Below are 21,608 nucleotides of genomic sequence, written 5' to 3' on the forward strand. Positions count from 1 at the left end.
GGGGACATGCGCAGTCCTCCATGGAGGGAGCAGGAACTGCTGAGTGTGACAAGTTTGCACCCAAGGAAGAGCAATCAGCCTAGAATGTCTGAAGAATGCCACCATTTGGGGCCAAAATCTGGGTGACAATACTGGAGCCTTAGACTGTAAATCCTGGCCCCATCCAGCCCCTCGAGTGCCTGTGAGGCAGCTCCGAGCGTGGCAGGGGCTCCCACCCTGAGTGGCCCAGAGGGCTCCCTGGGCGGGTAGTGCAGGGCTCAGCGGGGCAGCCGGTGCTCCACGTCCCCCGCCCTCCCAGGCAGCGCTGACAGCCGTGCTCTCCCCTGCAGACACCATGCTGAGGCACCTGCGGGCCACGGACGCCATGAAGAACTTCTCGGAGTTCCGGCAGGAGGCCAGCATGCTGCACGCCCTGCAGCACCCCTGCATCGTGTCGCTCATCGGCATCAGCATCCACCCGCTCTGCTTTGCCCTGGAGCTCGCCCCGCTGGGCAGCCTCAACACCGTGCTGTCGGAGAATGCCAAAGGTACCAGCCATGCTAAGAACGCTCCGCAGGGCGTTGCCTGGGGCCCAGCTTGGCCCGATCGAGCCCCTGGAAGACCCAAGAGCCTGAAGCGGGTAGCACAGGTCCCAGGGAAGCCATGGGTGGGCGTGGGGGCTCCCTCTGGCCTGGCCCAGCTGTCTGGGCTCACGTGGCCAACTCTCTGTGGGTGAAGAAAGGCTCTTCACCAGGTGTCAACCCTGTGTGGTAGCGTTGGCAAGGCTGGAGGAGCTCACGGTATGGAGGCAGATAGAGCCGTGTCCCCAGATCTGGTTCTCTCCCATAATGCAGGAAGTTGTTTAATTTACTGGCCTGTGAAAGGAGGAGAGTCATACCCCCCGGGAGGGCAGGCAAGAGCATCAGATGAGGCCCCCGAGAGGTCCCACGCAGCCCGGCCTGGCGCCCGAGAGCCCACCAGCCGCGTAAATCCCTCCTTTAACTGTGTATAATGCGCCACACAGGGCCACCGCTGTTAAAACTCTGAGACCGTGGGGTCAGTTTCATCCTATCTTAGTTTTTAATGAACTTTTGAAATAGTTTACCTTGAGAAATGGGTAACTAAATTCCAAAGAGCCGACAGAGGGAGAGAGCTCACTGTCTTTTGACTCAGGAATAAGAAATACAGTTAAAATCAATCATTTCTCCCTCAATGAAAGAGAATTTTTTTTTAATGAAGCTCTTATACCTACAGCTCACCCCTTGACAATAGAGCAACTTGCTCCGAGATGAACTCCAGATTTTATATCAATTGGTTGATTTTGAACAATCAAAATCAATCATACCAACAATTCCAGTCATGAGATACCGTGCATGAAGCGGTAACGACAAGCACATCTATCCTAAATAATATTCTACTTAAGAAGCTCATTCTCTGTCTCTTCTGACATCTAGCGTGGAGAATGACGAGAACACGTCAATAGAATATAAAGTATTTGGGGAGACAGAAGGTAAGAAAAGAAGACAGCTATTACAATGATAGTTTGATATTTTTTCTTTGCAAAGATTCTTCCTTTATGCCCCTGGGACACATGCTCACCCAAAAAATAGCCTACCAGATTGCCTCCGGCCTGGCCTACCTGCACAAGAAAAACATCATCTTCTGTGACCTGAAGTCTGACAACATTCTGGTCTGGTCTCTCGACGTCAAGGAACACATCAACATCAAGCTGTCGGACTACGGGATCTCACGGCAGTCATTTCACGAGGGTGCCCTCGGCGTGGAGGGCACTCCTGGCTACCAGGCCCCAGAGATCAGGCCTCGCATAGTGTATGATGAGAAGGTACCCACCCAGCCCACTGCCGTCCCCTGGTCCGCCCAGCCCCACAATGCAGGAGCACAGGCCCCATGTGAGGCCAGCCAGGCAGTCCTGGTGGTGCCTGCAGCTTCTGAGCTCCCAGTCCCCCCAGGCACACTTCTCTCCCTCTCCCGTGCTCAACCAGGGGGCTCTGGCTTGAACCACAAGGGCACAGAGGCCTTTGTCCACCTAGTAAAGTCAAGGTTGTTGTCTCCTTAGCTTCAGGAACAGTGCCTTAGCCTCAGAATTCTCAAACCTCGATTCAGAGACATGGTAAAGGCTGTACACAGTGGACAAAGAGCCCAAGACAGAAATGGGTCCGGATTTGAGTCCCAACTCTGCCATTTAGAGGTGCAAAATGGCAACAAAGGACCAGCCTCACAGGGGCTCATGAGGAGCAGAAAGAATCAGGATGGTAAAGGCTCCTGGTCCATAGGTACTGATCACAAGGCATTAGCTGAATTGAATGGCAGAGACCACATCACCAAAGCTCAGAGAAGAGAGTGAATCCTGGCAGGACGAGATGGCCTCCCAGGCAGCCACATGGCCGGCCTTGGCTGAGATGATGGCAAAATGTTTACCTTCCTGTCTGGTAGCTGCTTGGTAGATGCAGGCACACGGACAACTTAAAACTCTCTTACAATGCTCATGTTGCATCCAGTACCAGCCCTGGTTAATTAGTCACCCAGCACTGAAACTCCCTGGTCTATAATTTCTCATTATTTGGTGATTTGCAGATGGGTCATTGACTAATTGCTTCAAGAATGACGTAAGCATGTGTGGGTTAACTTGGCACCTGTGACTATTAACCAAGATAGAAAAGGCAAAGCAGAGTGACAAAAATAAGAACTTCTTAGTAGCAGATGATGGAGACAAGGCACTTTGGAACTAAGATTATAACAGGAGACTTCACATTGAAAATTCTCTGTCCATCTCAGCCATTCTCCTCCTAAAATGTTAGTTCTTGACCTTATGGAGGCCTGTGTAACTTTCTCCTTGCCGGGCCTTTTATGACATTAAAATTGGAGGAGTCAACATGTTCTGATCTAGGAGACATTCCCCCCCTTAGGATTTGCTTACACTGCTTTTCTAGTACCAAGCACATTAGGCTGGGGTCTGTGTTTTTCTGCCTTGTCTTGATACTCAAGAGTAAGCACCAGCACATCCTTGGAGCACTTAACCAGTGCCTGACAGTTAGCAAGTTCTCAGTGTGTGTCGACGGGAGGATGGGAGGATGGGTGGGTAAATGGGCAGAAGGACAGGCGGTGAGATGGATGGATGGGTGGACAGGAGGATAGATAGATAAATGTGCAGAAGGATGAGTGATCAGGTAGATGGATGGATAGAAAGAAGGAAGGAGAGGATTGGAAGAGGGATGGATAAAGGGGCAGAATGATGGATGGTGAGATGGCTAGTCAGATGTTTGGACAGGTGGAGAAACACAGATGGATCAGTGGATGATTGACGATTGTCTCCCTTTGGGCAGGGCCATGTGTTCCTTATCTCATCGTGTCTCCCTGCTCCCTCCATCTCAGGGCCAGCTTGTGAAAGCTGTTGGGACCAGGCAGGGGAGCTGACTTCGCTTGCCTCTCTGCCCAGGTAGACATGTTCTCCTATGGAATGGTGCTCTATGAGTTGCTGTCAGGACAGCGGCCCGCGCTGGGCCACCACCAGCTGCAGATTGCCAAGAAGCTGTCCAAGGGCATCCGCCCAATCCTGGGGCAGCCGGAGGAGGTGCAGTTCCATCGGCTCCAAGCTCTCATGATGGAGTGCTGGGACACGAAGCCTGAGAAGGTAGCTGGGGGCACAGAGCAGGGGCCTGGCACCTCCCACCCCTGTGGCTGAGGCTGTGGGTCTCCAGAGTGCACATATATGGCTGCCTGCCCACCCTTCCCTCAGGATCTAGAACAAATGGGGCAGGCCTTCGCTGCTCGCCTCCCCTGGAAAGAGATATTTACTGCTCCTAATACATCCAGTTCCTTTTCTTTATGTGTGTGTCACTCTCAGGAGAAATGAACTTTCTTTTCTTCCCCAACTTTTGTGTTACGTCATGCAAACAAAGCCTACCAACCCCTTGAGAGCAATTCACTCCCCATGTAGGAGCAGAGAGAGTGTGAGGATCTCTTTTTAATGTAATGCTGTCGTTTTAAAGCTAATTGTTTTCAGAAGAGGCTATTGGCTCCGAGGTTAAAACTCATTTGTCAAATTGGAAGTGCTAGTTTAAATTATTGAGAGTAAATGAGGTCTGAGGAGAATTCTTGACAAGACTGTGTGTCCCTGGGCAGGGGTCTGGAATATCAGAGTTTAGGCTAACCTGACCACCTGACTTTGAGTTGCCATCGATGACGATGACAGTCCGCAGACACCTGGAAGGGCTTGTTCCAGCATCTGAATTTGTTTTTGCCCCTATTTTCATTGGATCCTGAATGAGCAGATTCCACTCCTTCCTCCTGGTTCAAGACCATTGGTTTTATGGGCAGAATGGGCATCAATCTGGCTGTAGTGACCTTTGCTCATGGCCCTGGTGGCCTCTCTTCCTCAGCGACCACTGGCCTTGTCGATAGTGAGCCAGATGAAGGACCCGACCTTTGCAACCTTCATGTACCAGCTGCCCTGCGGGAAGCAGACAGCCTTCTTCTCATCCCAGAGCCAGGAGTATACAGTGGTGTTCTGGGATGGGAAGGAGGAGTCCAGGTAACATCCTGAGGCTTGCCACGCCCTGCTGGGACCGGCGTGGGGGGGCGACTGTGGAATTGAGGAGCAGTCAGGGATGACCATGGTGAGAGACCGTTAGTGGAGGGCAAGTTGAAAGCCTGATGGAGTCCGCACAAGAGCGAGCGCTGAGTCTGTACATAGACACATGCGGGCATGGGTTTGTGGTTAAGAGAAGCAAGGAAAAACTGGGGTCTACCGGGGACATGGTAGGTGGGGGTGAAGGGGGGGGTCTTGGTTTAAGGTGGGAGCTGTTCCCAGCTTGATGGTAGAGTGGTCAGTGGTGCTGGGGGTCGGGGAGAGAAGGCAGTTCGTGGAGTGGAGTTGCTGAGTAGTGAGAGGGGCAGGGGACCCAGGGCCAAGCAGGAGGGCTGCCCTGAGTAAGATATTTGTGGGCCTTTCCTTCTGGTTGCATCTCTTTTTCTCAGTGAAGTGGCAGGAAGGTTGAGAACATGGGGAGAGGTTTTGGATGCTCAAGGAGAAAAGAGAAGGTGCGCCATGGGCATCGAGGCAGGAGTCAAGGGCGACTGCAGTGTAGCACTGAGGCCCACTTGAGGCTGGCGTGAGCTGCCGCTCTCATCAAACAGCAGCTTGTTAGTTCTCAGAGCACTCGTGTTGGGGGCCTGTTTTGAGGCCCCCAGTCTACTCTGAAATTCACCCATCTTGTCTTTAGTCTTGACTTGGTCTACCGTGCTATGGAGGGCTCCTATGTTACTGGGGTGGGGCAGATATAGCCGGTAGGAGGGTAAAGAGTGGCCTTGTTGAAGCTGCAGACTCCTGGTGTCCCTTCTTCACGCTGCGGGCAACTCTTCGAGCCCTCAAAGGTTGCAGAAAGAGGAGAATCTTTCTTCCCATTGGGAATGGCCTTTCTCTGCCCAAATGTTCAAGCATTACTGGGCAGGCAGAACCCGGCTCTGCCTCAGACCATGAACAGGCCGTGGGCCTCTCAGAACATGGCAAAAGTTGACCCTGGACTCGAGGGCGTGGACGTAGCCCGCAGCTGAAGTCCTCCTCCAAGGTGGCTGCAGGCCAGGCCCGGGTGAGGGAGGCGGCCCCTGGCCACCGTGAGCTGACCGAACAATTGTCACCGGTTGTAGGAACTACACAGTGGTGAACACAGAGAAGGGCCTCCTGGAAGTGCAGCGGATGAACTGTCCAGGAATGAAGCTGAGCTGCCAGCTCAAGGTCCAGAGCTCTCTGTGGACAGCCACTGAGGTAACCACCCACTGTGCAGGGCTCTCATCAAGGCGGGCAACACTGGGTGCAGGATGGCCCTAGGGGGCCAGATTTAGCAAATGAAAATACAGGACACGCAGGTACATTTGAATTTCAAGTAACCCCAGCTCACACCTGTGAGACCCCCAGAGCAATGCCAGCAACGTCTCACCAGGGGTGACAGAACCTGCCTTGTCCCTGGCTGGCGACTGGGATGTGGCCAAGATAAGTATCAAGCACAGAATCCCAGCAGTAAGAGAACCCCAGTGGGGTGGTAAAGAGACTGGGTTTCTTATAATACTGCCAGGTCTACACAGCAAATCCTCTCAGCTCAGAGACCCTTTGCCTTCATGTCAAGAAAGTCGTCAGAGTGGGGCTGGCCCTGTGCCTGAGTGGTTAGGGTCATGCGCTCCACTTCGGCAGCCCAGGGTTTCACCGGTTCAGAGCCTGGGCGTGGACATGGCACCACTCATCAGGCCGTGTTGAGGCGGCGTCCCACATCCCACAGCTGGAAGGACCCACAACTAAAAAATATGTAATTATGTACTGGGGGGATTTGGGGAGAAAAAGGAAAAAAAAAAAAAAGAAGATTGGCAACAGTTGTTAGCTCGGGTGCCAATCTTTAAAAAGAAAAAAGTCAGCAGAAAGCACAGGAGCTGTCTCCTGAGAAACAGAGAGGAATGCTCGAAAACAAATGCTCTGAAACTACTGGGGGCAGGAGGGGAGGTTGTCATAAATTGATGCAAACTTTCCAGATGGCAGTTGGGAAATATGGTTCAAATATGTATCAGAAACTCAAAAATATGCATACCACGTAAGCTCTCAGTAATTTCAGGTTTAAGAATTTGTTCTAAGGAAATAACCAAGACACACAGACAGACAGACAGACAGACATGTCTGTAAGAATGCTCATCCCAGTGTAATCATAGTCATGAAAACTTGGAAGCAGACTGAACGTCTGACCGCAGATGAGCTGAGTTCTGGTGCACCTGAGGGGCAGATGGCGGAGCAGTGCTCCTCCGTCCTTCCCTCGTGGCCACGGGAGGACGGGGCCTGTGCCTGCAGTGCGTCATCACGCAAACAGGAAAGGTGGAAACAGCATGGCAGTGTGGCCCCCCTCTTGTCGGGAATGTGCACACACACAGGTACCCACAGGACGCTGAGTCTGGGCCCCAAATCACAGTCGTGGTTTTCTCTGGGTAATGGACTGGGGGCGATTTTATTTTTATTCTTTAGACTATTCTATAGTTTTCAAAATTTCTGCAAAGAACAGATATATGAAAACAACCAACCAGAAAGTCTCAATACGTGTTACTTTCTGAGACACAGAGGGATTCCCAAGACCAAGTGCCCCGCCGTAGGAAATGGCAGGCGCGTTGCAACCTGGGTCTCACGTTGGCTCGTCTGCCTCTGCAGGACCAGAAGATCTACATCTACAGCCTCAAGGGCATGTGTCCCTTAAACACGCCCCAGCGGGCTTTGGACACTCCAGCTATCGTCACCTGCTTCTTGGCAGTGCCTGTTATAAAAAAGGTGAGGTAAGGGGGAAGGCGCGCGCACAGGTATCGGGTTATCCCTCCCTTCCCTTCCCTTCCTTGGGATGGGTCTCCTCCCCCGGCTGGGGGCGGGGGGGGGGGGGGTGGATAAGAGGAGGGGGGGAACAAAGCCATGCCCTCTTGGGACCACCAAGCCCAGGTCACAGTCAGCCTTAGAGAGACAGGAAACCTGGGCCATCCTTAGTGCCCTTTGGGTTTGTGAGAACTTCTGTGACCAGTAAAACCTCAGGCTAAGTGGAAAGCTTGCATTCCACATGCAAATGCCACCTCCCCAGATTCTGGTGAAATGTTTTTCTGATACAAATGGTATAAAGGAGCAGTTGCCTGTGTGTGCCCTTCCCCTTCTGATGGCAGTGGCTTGGGAAGCGCGCGGGCCAGTGCCTCCCCATGGCCACTCAGTCACCAGGCTCTGGCAGGCCCTGCCCCGTCCCTGCAGGGCAGCCAGCTCTCCTCCCCGCCTCTGCCTCTGGAGTGTCGCCGTCAGTCCCAGACCTCTGTCCCTCTTTGTCTACTATGGCTCCAGAGACTCATCTTGTCAACCTTCCAGGCCCTGCCTTTCTCAGATGAATCCCAAGTGTGCTCACCCCGCCCCGGCCCTGGGTGGCTCCGCCACCCCTCGGAGTCAGACCCAGGCCCATGCAGCACCGCACTCTGAGGGGCCCTTGCCTCCAGGAGCAGCACCCCCACATACGCCTCTTCTAGGCTGCCTCCTATTCAGTTCTCCAGGTCCGATGACCCCTGCTCTGAGAAGCTGCCCCCACCCTTGCCCAGCCCCCCAGTGGCATTCCCTGGCTTCAGTGGCCTCCGGACTCCGGGCCCTGCCCTTGGTCCGCCCCGGGGCGCCTGTTGGTGCAGCAGGCGTGCACCCCACTCACAGTCAACACTCAGGGGTCGGTTTTGGTGTTGCTTGGTTAAAACATGTTAGCTGCCATCATCCAATTCCCATTTTCCCATCTGCAAAATGGGCATAAGATTGGCAGAAAAATCTCTGGGCATAACCTCCCCGAAGCTCTGCCGGGGCACTTGGGTACATATGAGCATTATTACTACTTACTGACAGTCCCAAAATATATGCACTCTTCTCTGCAACCTTCTCCACTTCCATTTCTTTAAAAAAAAAAATGAGATCAACCTTAGAGTCATTTATGACTGTGGCCCCATGGACAAGGCTGGGCAGCTGGGTACCCGGTCTGCACCAGAGCACAGGAGAACACAACACAAAGCGTTATTTAAGCCCACCGCTGGCCAGAGCCCCTGAGCCAGGGCACCATCGCCTGCACGACCAGAGGGAATAAAGCCGGCTCTGTGCGGAGCCGCCCTGCCAGGGTGCCTGCCCCTCGGAGGCCCTGCTGCCCCGCGGCCACGGATGGCAGGTCCCTGCGTTCTTGCACGTGCACGTCCACACACAGCCGGTATGTGGGGCTCCCCACCGCCCCAGCTGGGGCATGGGGCCTGGACTCCAGATAGAGATGTTGCTCCTGTTTGCTTTGGCTGCTTTCTTTCCTAAAATCCTGAAGACAGATTTCGATAAACATTCTTAGGGCTGATTGACCTTGCTGTGGAGCTAGACGCTGGGTTGCTTGTTAACCTGGCCAGCCCAACGTCCCGAGACCCTCTGGCTCCCAACAAGGGGGCTTACTGGCACGAGGCCTGGACCCCCGCTCTGTCCCGGCTCTGGCTTTGTTCTCCTGAACCCGTGCTGCCCCCACCCTAGGCCCACCTGGCATCTAGGCCACAAGCTGCACTCTGTTCCCAGCTCTGCGCACCTGCTCAGATGGGGCCCAGCATTCAGCCCGGTCCCTGCAACTTGGGTCTCGGCCCCATGACCTCTGGTGGCTGCAGAAGTGCTCAGACTTCATTGCAGGGGTCCAGGGCACCCCAAGGACCCCGTCAACGTCAGCTGGACCACAGGCATTTCAGAGTAGACATGATAAGCTGGGAGTGTAGGCACAGCAGCCAAGAAGTGCCTCCACCAGAGGGTGGAGTTGGAAGCAAAATTTCTTCAAGAATTAGTTCAGCAGGCATATGTCTCCTCGAGCAGAAAACCCAGTGAGGACACAGAGATGAATGAGACTCAGCCCTTCCCTGAGCCAGGCCAGACCCACACTTGCTCTCATGGAGCACCCACCTTGTCAGGGCAGCAGGCAGGAAGCAGGGAGTAGACCCACAGGGTGCCCCCAACTGCTGTTGCCTTAACAGACAGAGTTCACGGAGGGGAGGGAACCACACCTGACCTCCAGAAGAAGGCAGCTCACTGCGTTTGCATTGCAAGTAGCCAGCCTGAGTAAACCCAGCCTGAGCAGAGGCAGGGCCATGCAGTGTAGGCGACACACACCTCTCGCTGGGTGCTGGTGCTGTGGCCGTGCTCTTTGAAGGCACGATCCTCTCCTGCTCCCAGCAGGGAGGGTGGGTGTGGTTCCTCTGGGCCTGAGTTGCACCTCCTCTGGGAGCATGCCCAGAAGCTCCCACTGGCAGCCCCTGCCTTTTTAGGAGCCTTACTCCTCCGGGGTATACTGGTAGACAGCATATGCCCACCTGGGATATGTGCAGAAGATGAGTCTTGCACCCACTCTGTTTTTCTCCTATAATGCATGAGACGAAAGAGCATCACCTGTGCCTGTCTTCTCCCAGCAGAATTCCTACCTGGTGCTGGCGGGTCTGGCTGACGGGCTTGTGGCAGTGTTTCCAGTGGTGCGGGGTATCCCAGATGACAGCTGTTCCTACCTGTGCTCACACACAGCCAACAGGTCCAAGTTCAGCATCCCAGACGAAGATGCACGGCAGAACCCCTACCCCGTGAAGGCCATGGAGGTGGTCAACAGTGGATCCGAGGTCTGGTACAGCAATGGGCCAGGCCTGCTGATCATCAACTGTGCGGCCCTGGAGATCAGCAGGCGGCTGGAACCCTACTCGGCCCCTTCAGTGGTCACGTCAGTCGTGTGCAGCTCTGAGTGCACGGGGGAGGAGGTGGTCTGGTGCCTGGACGACAAGGCCAACTCCTTGGTGATGTACCATTCAGCCACCTACCAGCTGTGTGCCCGGTACTTCTGCGGGGACCCCAGTCCCCTCAGGGACATGTTTCCTGTGCGCCCATTGGGCCCAGAGTCCCCAGACAGCCACGTGGCCAGCCTGAAGGAGCCAGAGGGGGACTTCATCGCGGACGTGAGCATCATGTACAGCGAGGAGCTGGGCACACAGATCCTGACCCACCAGGACTCGCTGACTGACTACTGCTCCATGTCCTCCTACTCCTCGTCCCCACCCCACCGGGTCCCCATGTCCTCCTCAAGCCTGCCCTGCTCCCCAGCAAGCTCCTCCAGCATGCCTTTCTCCACCGACTACGAGGACTCTGAGCGGCTGCACGGGCCCACCGGGGGTTCCGACAGGTCTGAGCACGACCTGACCCCTGTGGATGGGGAGGCCTTCAGCCAGCACCTGCAGGCTGTGAAGGTCCTTGCCGTGAAAGATGTCATCTGGGTCCCCAGGTAGGTTTCCCGGCAGGGGGTGCACTCCTGTGCTGCCACTGGTCCTACCTTGAGGGCAGGGCGAACGGAGTTTTCAGCCACTGTCGAGATCCATCCATCGGGAGCTGTTTCCTCTACTCTGGGATCTGGAGGGCTCTCTTTAGCAAATCTAGAAGGGCTGCACTAAAGCTCATCTTCCCACCAGAGAGCTAGGGCAGCACAGAGGAGAGCCGAGGTCAACCTTGATCAGTCAAGTTTCCTCCTTGGAGAGGGCCTCTCCGCCCGGCTTCGGGGCCCTCTGGAAACTCAATCCATTCACAGAAACTGCGCGTTTGTGCTGAGCCTTTCTGCACACTGGTTCCATTTCCCCAGGGGAGCACAGCCCTGGACAAGACGCTTCCCCTTCTTGGTTTTGGTTTCTTAGGCGCGGTGGAGATGTTATCGTCATTGGCCTGGAGAAGGATGCAGGCAGCCAGAGGGGACGAGTCATTGCCGTCTTAAAAGCCCGCGAGCTGACTCCGCATGGGTAAGACAGAGGGCAACTCCCTTAGGACCTGGGGCATGGCTGGTGGGGAATCTAGGTCCCATTGCCACATCCCTGCACAATGGCCTCCCACCCGTCTGTCCTCCACAAATAAACGTTTCATCCACCAAAGTGGCCATAAGGCAGAGAAGGAGCAAGATGGGATCCTCCAGGCAGCTCCCAGGGGCTCAGCAAATACCAGCTGAACCACGCTTCAGCCCCTGGTTACGGCTGCCTGTTTCTGGCGTACCCAGCATGCCTACGGACCAAGCGCCCTGCCTGGAGTATGTCTCCACAACCAGAGTTCAGGTGCAATTGAAATAGGGAGTGAGGTGATTCACTGTCCTTCTTGCCGAGCAGGAGAGCCCTTCCTGAGGTGCCCCACCTGCCCAGACAGCACTGAGTGGGGCCACATGGGCTAGCATATCTACCCCTCGCCGTGCCCCAGCCTTGGCTCAGCCATGCCTTCGTACCCATCTGCTGGGGTCTCCTACCGGGAGGCAGGCCAGATTCCACTGTGAGGGTCATTCTGGGCAGGACAGCCTTCCTGGACATGGTCTGAATGGCTGTGGAGATGGGAGGCTGGTGTTGGGTGGTGTTCCCAGAATCCTCTGGCAGCTGGCAATGTCTGCACCCCTCACTTTGTCTGCCCAGCCCCATATGGTAAGTCTCCCTTATGGAGAAATCCCATTCAGCCTGTTTCCCCTAGAGCAGGAAAATGACAGAGGAAACATCTACAGCAGTTCCCCTTGCCCGAGTCGCTGGGGCCCATGACCCTTGCCCTGCCACTGATTCTAGAAACAAGCTCTGAGTTTGCTGCTGAGCCCTGGCTGAGTTTGTGGGTGGCAGCCTTGGGCTGAAATAGTTCCCAGAGTGAAGGTCATGCTTCTGGGAGAGCAGATGGGTCTATAGGCCCCAGGCCCGTTGACTTCAGAGCGCCCACCGTTAGAGTCCCTGAATTTTTTCCTGGTGTTGTTTTTCCTATTCAGCCCCCAAAGGCAGGTTTACCAAGAGCCAGGCATACTCACTGTAGGGAGAGAGCAGCCCAGGTGGCCAGAAAAGAGGGTCGTAGCCTGAGCCCACCAGCTTTTTGAGACGTGTCTCCAGTGTTGATTCCTGAGTGCCCGCCATGCGCAAGGCCCTGCAAGGCCCCGGGGAGGCAGAGGCCCCAGACATCCTGGTTTACGTGCTGGCCTTGGTGCCAGGTACCAAGGGAGGGGGTGCAGGCAGGGAGTAGGCTGCACAACCTGGTGGAGGCCCTGAGAAGCTTGTGGACATGCACAGATCATGCAAGACAACCCACAGCCTCAAGAAAAGCACTTATAGTTAGGACTTGTTGGCACAGGTTTCCTGCCTGATCTATTACCCTGTTTTTCCTAAGCGTGTGGAAACCTAGAATGAGGGAAGAATTGCACCCGAGCTGATGATGGGGGCAGTGAGCTAAAGCTCACCATCCATCAGGGCCATTGATGAGCAGGAATCAGAGTCGATGGTATTTTCTGGACACTTAGGGGTTTGCGTCCAGTTACAGAGGTGACCTGCTCAGATTGCATCAGTGGCCTTCCGAGGAGTCAGTCCCTTACACACAATCCCCGTGAATGCCTTGGCCCTTCAGACCTTAGAAGGCCTCTGCCCATAGGCTGGACCAGCAGGGAGACGCAGGGCATTAGAGCACGTTGGTGGTACCAGCCTGGGCTGCACAACGCCTCCCTTAGCGAGGCTCCTGAGAAGGTGCGGGGCAAGGGTCCCGGCCCCGACAGAGTAGGGACCCCTGTGAGTTTTCTCAGACCCCTCCTCTCTGCAGGGTGCTCATGGATGCGGCCGTGGTGGCAAAGGACACAGTTGTGTGCGGCTTTGAGAATGAAAACATGGAGTGGTGCCTGGCTGTCTGGCGGGGCTGGGGCACCAGGGAGTTTGATGTTTTCTACCAGTCCTACGAGGAGCTGGGCCGACTGGAGGCTTGCATGCGGAAGAGAAGGTAATTCCTGTGGAATGACAGTGGCTCGGAGTTGGCCCAGCCGGGCCAGTGGCCTGACCCCTCCGCCTGCAGCGCAGCCCTCTGAGGACCCAGAAGATGGACCAGATTCTCCCATCAACCACGTGCTGCTAAGAAATGCTGAGAAGTGACCACCCTGGTGGTGGTTCGGGGGTTCTCTGCTTCTCCAGGACAGTTACCTGGAGACCCCCATTCCCCCACTGCTGGTTTTACACCTCAAGGGAAGACGATGGGGTCTGGTCGGCAGAAACTCCCTCTGCCTCCTCCATCCACTTCCAAGAGTAGGGGGGACCCCATTCGGGACTGGGTCACACAAAGGGGAGGCTGGCCTTCCCAGTATAAAGGGTCTGCCCATTTTCCTCCCCAGGTCTGGGATGGAATTACACTCAAGGCTCTCAGTTGGGGAGCAGTTCGGGGCAGGGTGAGAGGAGGGCCGTGACCCCTGCCCCTTCTCCCCTCGGCCCCCAGGCTCTCAGCACATTTCACAAGATCCTGAGTCCCCGGGGCCCAGGGCTCCGCTTGGGCAAGCTGAGATCAGATGTCTCCCACTTAGGAAAGTCTGTGTGAGAAACTCTCAGAAGGACCCTCGGCAAGGAGCACTGCCCAATCTGGGGATGAATGGGTTCCTTTAAGTGACACAGCCGAAAGCCAAGGCTAGCTCAGTGCCGAGAACTCCAGCTCAGCCTTCACGTCCTCCTGCCGACAAAAGGAAGGAGAATCCGAGTCGGCAGGACCGGAGAAGGGGCCTTGTGTTTATAGCTTTGTAAAATAAACTCAGACGCAGCTGGAGCACAAGCCCTGTTTGTTTGCACATAATAATCTTTTTTATCATTTTAACAAATTAAGAGTATCTCAGTGGTCAGGCCTCTGGTTGTGAAATCACATCGTATGGGGCTTATACCAAATTATGTATTTGCTAGACATTTACTACACACATGTAGAGCAGAGATAAAAAGGAAACTGTTAAGGGGGGTTTATAGGTCCCACGACACAAATTTCTATAAGTTACACGCACACACACACACACACACACGTATCCACCTCGTTACAAGAGTCACCATTTGACCCAGAACAGGGGTTTGAATGTGAGATCATACTCCAGTTCAAGTTGTTGACCTTTTTCTAAAATTAAATTATAAAAATCCAACTTAAGATTTGCTGGGGTATGCGGGCAAATATGATTCCTTTTATCTGAAAATAAACAGAGTCTCTCAAGAATGGAGTCATGGCTTCCGTCTGTAAAGTGCTTGTAATTACCGCACAGGCTCCATCCCACCCAGGCCCACCATGGCCCAGGGTGATGGCTGCCCCTCCCTGGCCCACAGCTGCTCCCGTGCAGGCTGCCCACAGCAGTTCCCGTGGGCAGAGATGGCCGCTTTGTCAGGCCCCCCGCTTCCTTTTACTAGCCTGGGCACCGACTTCCAGGGGGCCGAGGGTCTATGCCTCCTGCCCACTTCACCACAGTCCCCACCCTGCTCCCTCAGCAGTGCTCTGCCCCTCTTCTCATCCCAGCACCCCTCAGCTGCCCAGTTAACCCCCCAAATGCCAACTGGATCCTGTCCCTCCCAAACCCCACACCTGCGCTCTCCGTCACCTGCAGCCAGGCTGCTCTGCCCACACTCAAGGCTGCCACGATCCGGTCCCCACCTGCCTTTCTGACCTCACCTCCTCCTGTCCCTGAGCAAAGCCCGGCCCCAGGCCCAAGCTGCTGGGGGAGAGGCCCACATTCAGCCCATGGCCTCCCAGAGCCAGCTTGGGGAACGTCTTCCCAAAAGTTAGAAACCAGACAGGAAATGGTTAATGAACTTGACTACATAAAAATTAGAAACTTACGTGGAGAAACTGTCACAAAGTCAAAAGATGAACAGTCAACTGGGAAAAAATATTTGTGGCAAATGAGAGACAAATAGCTCATTTATCTTGTATCCAAAGAGTTTTTACATCTCAGTAAAAAAGAGAAAACCCACTAGGAAAACAGCGGACACGAGTGAGCAACTGAACCGCAAAGACAGGCCCATAACCATCAACACTCAACCTCAGCCAGCAGTGAGGAGATAGTCACAAAACAGCAATCAACTGCCATTTACTACGCTCGTGTTGGCAAATGTTAAATAGTCAGCAATTACTTACTTAACACCTACTAAGTGTCAGGCACTGTCCCTGGGACACAGTGATAATCTAACAGACAAGAATCTCTGCTTTTAGGAGCTCACTTCTAGTGGATGGAGATGACAACGAACACACAAATGAGATGATGGAGCTAGGAGACCATAAAGACCATAAAGTCGGGAAGTCAGGAGCTAATGACCGAGGGGGCTGCTACATTTAGCTGAGGCTGGGCAAGGCATGAAGAGGTACCACTTGAGAATGGTGAAGAGAGACAGAGGCATGTGGAGATCTGAGGGCACTAGGTGGAAGGACCCACATATGCAAAGGCCCTGTGGTGGAAATAAGCTGCTGTGTGGGAGGGGTGAATGAAAGTCTGGCGTGGCTGGAGTGTTGTGAAGAAGGGGTGCTCAGGGGCTGGCTAGGCACCTCACTATAGGCATGGGTCCCCGGCAAAGCTATTGGCAGTTTTAAACAGGGGTGTTAGATGGTTGTCTTTAAAAATCACTTTGACTGCTCAGTAGAAGATGGACTGAAAGGAAGGCAGTCTACCTTGGGCCCACCCCTTAGACGGCATTTTGACTGTATCCATAAAATTTCAGATGCACTTAAACTTTGATCTAGCAGTCCCACTAAGTATTTGACCCCGACATATCTGGAAAATGCCCAAAGATACAGAACAAGAATGTCATTGCAGCGTCGCTTATAATGGCCCCAATATATAATGGTCTCAGTTATATATTGAGGAGACAACCTAGACCTCTATCAAGAAGGAAGTCAGAATGCCCGTACCTCCAACAATGGCACACTCTGCAGCCCTCCGGGGCGGTGCTGACAGTGCTGGTCTGAAAGGTTCTCTGAGGTATAATAAAGGCATTGATTTTCTAGAAAGCAACTTGCAGTGTGGTGTGTATAGAGTTACTTTTACGTAAAAAATGTCATACAGCTACATAGGTGTGCACGGGGGAAATATCCTGAAGGATGCCCAGGGCTCTGGTGGACACTAGTTGCCGCTGGGGAAGAGAATCCTGGGCTGGCCCAGAGGAGTGGGCCCTTTGTTTTCATCTTCCTCTCTGCCTGTTCAGATTGTATACAGGCCTCTTTACAGAGGTAAACCAGGCTGGGAGGGACTTCTCCCCCGGACCCCAGGAAGGATGCCCTTGGCCTGGCCTTGCTGTCCAGAGGTAATAACAGGAAGTCCCCCTCTGTCCACCACTCTCCTCCGTGGGGGCAGCTGACCCCCCTGGCGGCTATCAGGTCCCAGGGACAGGGACAATAATCTGTCACATCCATCCGACCACGTGGCCTGGCTCAACCAGAACCCACCCTAGCTGTCTCTGGGATGCAGGCAGAGAGTCCCAGGCCAAGGTGGACATGCAAAGAGGGGCACGGGCAGGAGGGGCTGGGGACAGTCAGCAAAGGTCGGTGGGCTCTGACCCTGGTCTGCCCCTAGCCCCAACATTGAGAGCACGCACAGCCCCCAGCAGACGGCAGCCAGCCTCCTCCCACCCACACCCTGCACCTGGGAAAGCAGCAGCCTTTCTGATGATTGGTCACTGGCTGGACCACCACCCACTTCCAGGGCCACTGACTGCTCGGGCCTGCAGAGTCTCTGCAATGACCTGCCTGGGGGTGCACCAGACTTCCCCCTCCCCGCAAAGCACCTCAGGGTCTGAGAGTGGGTCCTGCTTTCCCTATGGCTCCTCCTGCAGAAAGTACTTGCTGAGCCCCAAAGGAGGCCTGGTGACGCAGAACCATCACACCCCAAGACTCTGGAAACCCAGCAAAATGAACCCCCTCCGGATGCCAGCAGGCTGCTGCCCTGGGAGGAGCTGCATCTTCTGGCACGGGTGGGCCTGGGGCCTCAAACTCTGCATCCCTGAATGCCTGACAGTATTTCCCATCCTGGGCTGAATGGAGCCATCTGGAAGGAAATGGGGATGGGCAGTCGGTTATAATAGCACTTGCAGAGTCACTGTGACAGAAACTGCTCACGGCACCCCATCTCCTCAGTAACAGACTGCTTTTGTTAGTGCATCATCTCCCAGCCTCCCTTATAGGGGGGTGGCCCTGGGACTGAACTCGGCCAGGCATGACATGGAGATGGCTGAGTGGGGCTTCAGGGAAGCGCTGTAAAATGGCCAACTCCGTGGGAGCCCCTTCGAGCCTGCTCCTGCCTCCTTGGTGCTCTATAGAGCATGAGGGCAGGGCCCCTGGGGGTGCCAGGAAGACCTGGGACAGAGGTGGGGAGGCAGCCCTCCATGCCAGCCCCAGCTGCTAACTTCCAGTCTCCTCATTACTTCATGGACCAGAAACCATTTCCTGTTTAAGCCAGTATTTTCCAGCTCTCTATTACTAGCAGCCAAATGCAATTCCTAAATGTTCAGGTACGTTTTCCATTAGCCCAGCCAGAGCCCTGAGAGCTAATGAGTGATGCTCTGGAGCTGGCCCTGACAGGCTCTGTTCAGGTTCGGGCACAGGGGCCCCAGCAATGATGGATTGGAACATTCTGTGAGCCGATGTGCCCCAAGAGAGCTTGCTGGGTATGCGTGGTCTAGAGTTCTTTTCCCTGGAGGAACCACAATTACAAAGGGGTCCAGGGTTGCATCCTAGTCACCCCAAGGCCAACTTTGACGTCCTGAAAGTTTAAATCCTCGACCCTGGGGAAGCTCTGCCACCTCTGGGGCCCTCGTTTCTTCTCTGTGAAATGACAATGACAGTTCTTACCCCATCAGGGTCAGTGTGGGACCAAGAGTGACAGCCCCAGCCTAGCCCCCGACCCAGGGCCAGGACTCCCTCCCTGCCCCCGGGTCATGACCACCCTCTCCCCTGCCTGGAAGGGCAACCCAGGACCCTCAGCCAGAGGGATGCGCAAGTTCTGTCTGAGAACCACTCAGAGGAAACACAAGCAGTTCTGTTCCCATGGAATAGCCCAACTTTAAAAATAAATCTCCTTTCTGTTTTTTCTGAAATATCAGGAGGATTTTCACTAACACCTTTATTTGAGAATTGAGTTAAGGTGTAGTACACAGAACAATAATGAAAGCTGATGTGTGAGAAGATGATAGGAATGTTTAGGAGTCTCACTTTAGAACACATTCTTTAAAAACTGAACCAAGAATAAGGATGTGCCCACAAATAAAATAAGTAAATTTCTACTTTGCCATCTTTGGTCTGTGTCATCCTCAGGATTGTCACTGGTACTCCAGGCTTGTGATCGAGCTGCATTCCTCGGCCCACAGCCTTCAGGAGAGGCCCTGTGACTAGTTCTAGCAAATGGGGGGTGAGTGGAAGGGGTGCCCCTCGCCTGGGTGGGACCCTCCAGGACATCCTGCCCTCTGTCCCCAGGACCTGCAACTGCAGCTGATGGTTGTCCAGTCGGCTTGGATTCTGGAGGGATGACCCAGGGTGCCCGACATCCCCCGTGGGCACGGGAAGAGAGAAAGAAGTGAACCTGTGGCTGGGGCCACTGGGATTTGGGGTTTGCTCGCCGAATTCACTCAGCCGTCCTCATGGATGTATGACCCCGACCCCCACCACCCTCCATGCCCATCCCCCAGCACACTCACACGCAGGTCTCGTGCCCTGGCCACCAAGCTCCACGGTGCTGGCCACCCTGCTCTACAAAGAGGAAATGGCCCCAGCTCTGTCTCCTGTGGACCAGGAGCTTCTCGAGGGAAGGAACAGGGAAGAAAGGTCTAAATACTCAAAAACTCTCATCCTAAAAGAAAGGTGGGGCATGGGGGGACAGCAGCACAATACGTGGGATGGGAAACATCCACGCACACTCACAACCTCTGGTGCAAAAGGAGACCAAGAGGAGGGAAGTGTGGTTGCCATGGGAGCTGAATCAGATGGTTAGGGTCGACCTTTTATCATGAGTATTTCTTATTAAAAAAGTAAATTAAAATTAATATGTGAAATCGCCAAAAATCTTTCTGAGCTCTGGCATTGCAAGTGGCCCATATAGTAGCACTTTCATACATCACAACACTAATGGATGCCCCAGCTCCGAGATCTGGACCTGCTGCTCTTCCCCACTGAAGGGAAGCAGGAAGCTGGAGGCAGCTGATGCCATATCTACACACACACACATTCACACCACACACCCCACCCCACACACACACATCCATACACACACACACGTATCCACACACATTCACAAACACACACACACAAATACACATCCACACACAAACACACACGCAAACACACACACACAATTTAGACTGGGCCTAGGGCTGGGTACCCAGGGATTTCAGGAGCAGTGTTCAACAGACAAAGGAACTTGCCTTAAGTTCCTTTGGGGCTTAAGTTCCTAAGGGACCTTGAGTTGGCCTGTTTAGAAGATGCTAACAAGATACGTTTTTCATGATGCCAACAGACCAGGTCACAGACGAGGCGGCAACAAGCGGAAGTTAGAGAATGCTTCATGTTGGGAGGTGGACACTAGTCTGCAAAACTCCGCAAAGCTTCCTGGAAAGCTTGAGCTCAAAAGATCCTGTGGCTGCAGGAAGCTAACGCTTCACACCGACAGGACACGCAGCTTGACTGACACCTGAGGCTTGGGTTCCAGTCGCCTCGGGAGGAGCAGCCGGGAGTCCTGCTCCACGAGAACCATTGACCCCCCTGGATCCTACGTCCTCAGCCTTATCCCCTCAGGGTCTGAGGTCTCATCTCTTCTCACTGGGATCTGGAAATATCACTGCAACCCTGGGAAGGCTCCGAAACCCTGGGAAGACCAATGAATGCCTGGAAGAAGAGGCTAGTGTGGAGTAAGGAAGGAAAATGTGAATCCTGTAGCATTTGGGTACAGTTTTATAGTGAGCCGAGTACTCAGTTGTGTAAGTGACATAGCATTTTATGTGTGTTTTGTTCATTTCTTAGAGTGTTCAAAGTACTGAAGGCAGTCTAATATTTTAGACTTGGATTTTTAATTAAATGGTAAGTGGGATACAATAAAATTTTAAATCAGTGTTAAATTGGGGAAAATTGTCAAAACTCAGGTGTTCTATATTAATATATAAAGAGTGTGTTAATATTTAGAGCTGGGTTAATTATTTCATGTTTAATAGATCCACAAGCCAGATAAAGCAGGCATCGCCAGTGTCCAGGCAGCAGCGTGTGAGCCCAGCACCATGCCCACAGCCTGGCCTCCACCCAGGAAATGCTCACAAATCCCAGAGTTAATTGAAGGCAGAGAGAGACAGCAATGAAGATGCTTCAGATTTGCTGGCTTAAAGTGCCGGAGTGTCTGCCACCTCTCTGCCCTAGGGGCCAGAAAGATCAGAGGAGGACATCATCCTATTCCCACCTTTCCAAAGATCACATCCACCCCACTCCAGGCTAGACACTCCTTTCCCTCCCCTGTACCCTCAGAGGACCCAGGAAAGGTCTGAGTAATGGGAAGGAAGATCAGCGCTGGTGCCCTTCTGGGCACACCTGTGTGGTTCTGCAGATGCAAACCTTCAAGGGGTGGGACATAGGAGCATTTGGGGAGGCCAGGGATGGCCTGACACCATCCCACAGGCTGTGCAGCTCTAGGATCCCCCTTCTCCACCCCGTGGAGTGTAGAACAGAGACCCTGACCAGAGGCTTACAGTCTGCACTTTGACCCACTGCAGGTAGGGTTATTGTATGTGATCAAAGTTAAGTTCTTACAGTTAAAATAGATTGTTATAAGATCTGTATGTAAGCCTCATGGTAATCACAGAGCAAAAACCTATAGTAGGTACACAAAGGATAAAGAGAAAGGAATCTAAGAGTACCACTACAGAAAATCATCAAATCACAAAGGGAGACAGCAAGAGAGGAAGAGAGGAACAAAGGAACTACAAAATAGCCAGAAAGCAATTAGCAAGATGGCAATAGTAAGTCATTACCTATCAATAATTACTTTAAATACACGTAAATTAAATTCTCCAATCAAAAGACAATGAGTGGCTGAATAGATAAAAAAAAACAAGACCCAATTATACGCTGATTAAAAGAGACTCACTTCTGCTTTCAGGACACACATAGGCTAAAAGTGAAGGGATAGAAAAAGATAGTCTATGCAAATGGAAACCAAAAGAGAGCAGGGGTAGCTACACTTATATCAGACAAAATAGACTTTAAGACAAAGACTGTAACGAGACAAAGAAGGTCATTATATAACAATAAAGAGATCAATTCATTAAGAGGATATAACAATTGTAAA

General features: G+C 53.4%; 1 protein-coding gene across 2 annotated transcripts in view; it reads left to right on the plus strand.

The window, feature by feature from the left end:
- LRRK1 (leucine rich repeat kinase 1) overlaps window positions 1–14,521 on the plus strand; it is a 119,526-nt gene extending 105,005 nt beyond the window's left edge. For both annotated transcript variants that reach the window (XM_044762940.2, XM_070496453.1), the window contains 9 exons: window positions 330–527; window positions 1,545–1,822; window positions 3,437–3,631; window positions 4,380–4,531; window positions 5,647–5,764; window positions 7,181–7,297; window positions 9,955–10,805; window positions 11,209–11,310; window positions 13,112–14,521. In XM_044762940.2, coding sequence (XP_044618875.2) covers window positions 330–527; window positions 1,545–1,822; window positions 3,437–3,631; window positions 4,380–4,531; window positions 5,647–5,764; window positions 7,181–7,297; window positions 9,955–10,805; window positions 11,209–11,310; window positions 13,112–13,289 — 2,189 coding nt within the window. In that variant the 3' untranslated portion in view covers window positions 13,290–14,521. The remainder of the gene's footprint in view (window positions 1–329; window positions 528–1,544; window positions 1,823–3,436; window positions 3,632–4,379; window positions 4,532–5,646; window positions 5,765–7,180; window positions 7,298–9,954; window positions 10,806–11,208; window positions 11,311–13,111) is intronic.
- The last annotated feature ends 7,087 nt before the right edge of the window (window positions 14,522–21,608 follow it).

This window comes from Equus asinus, chromosome 2 (genome assembly GCF_041296235.1).
Source record: "Equus asinus isolate D_3611 breed Donkey chromosome 2, EquAss-T2T_v2, whole genome shotgun sequence".
NCBI lineage: Eukaryota > Metazoa > Chordata > Mammalia > Perissodactyla > Equidae > Equus > Equus asinus.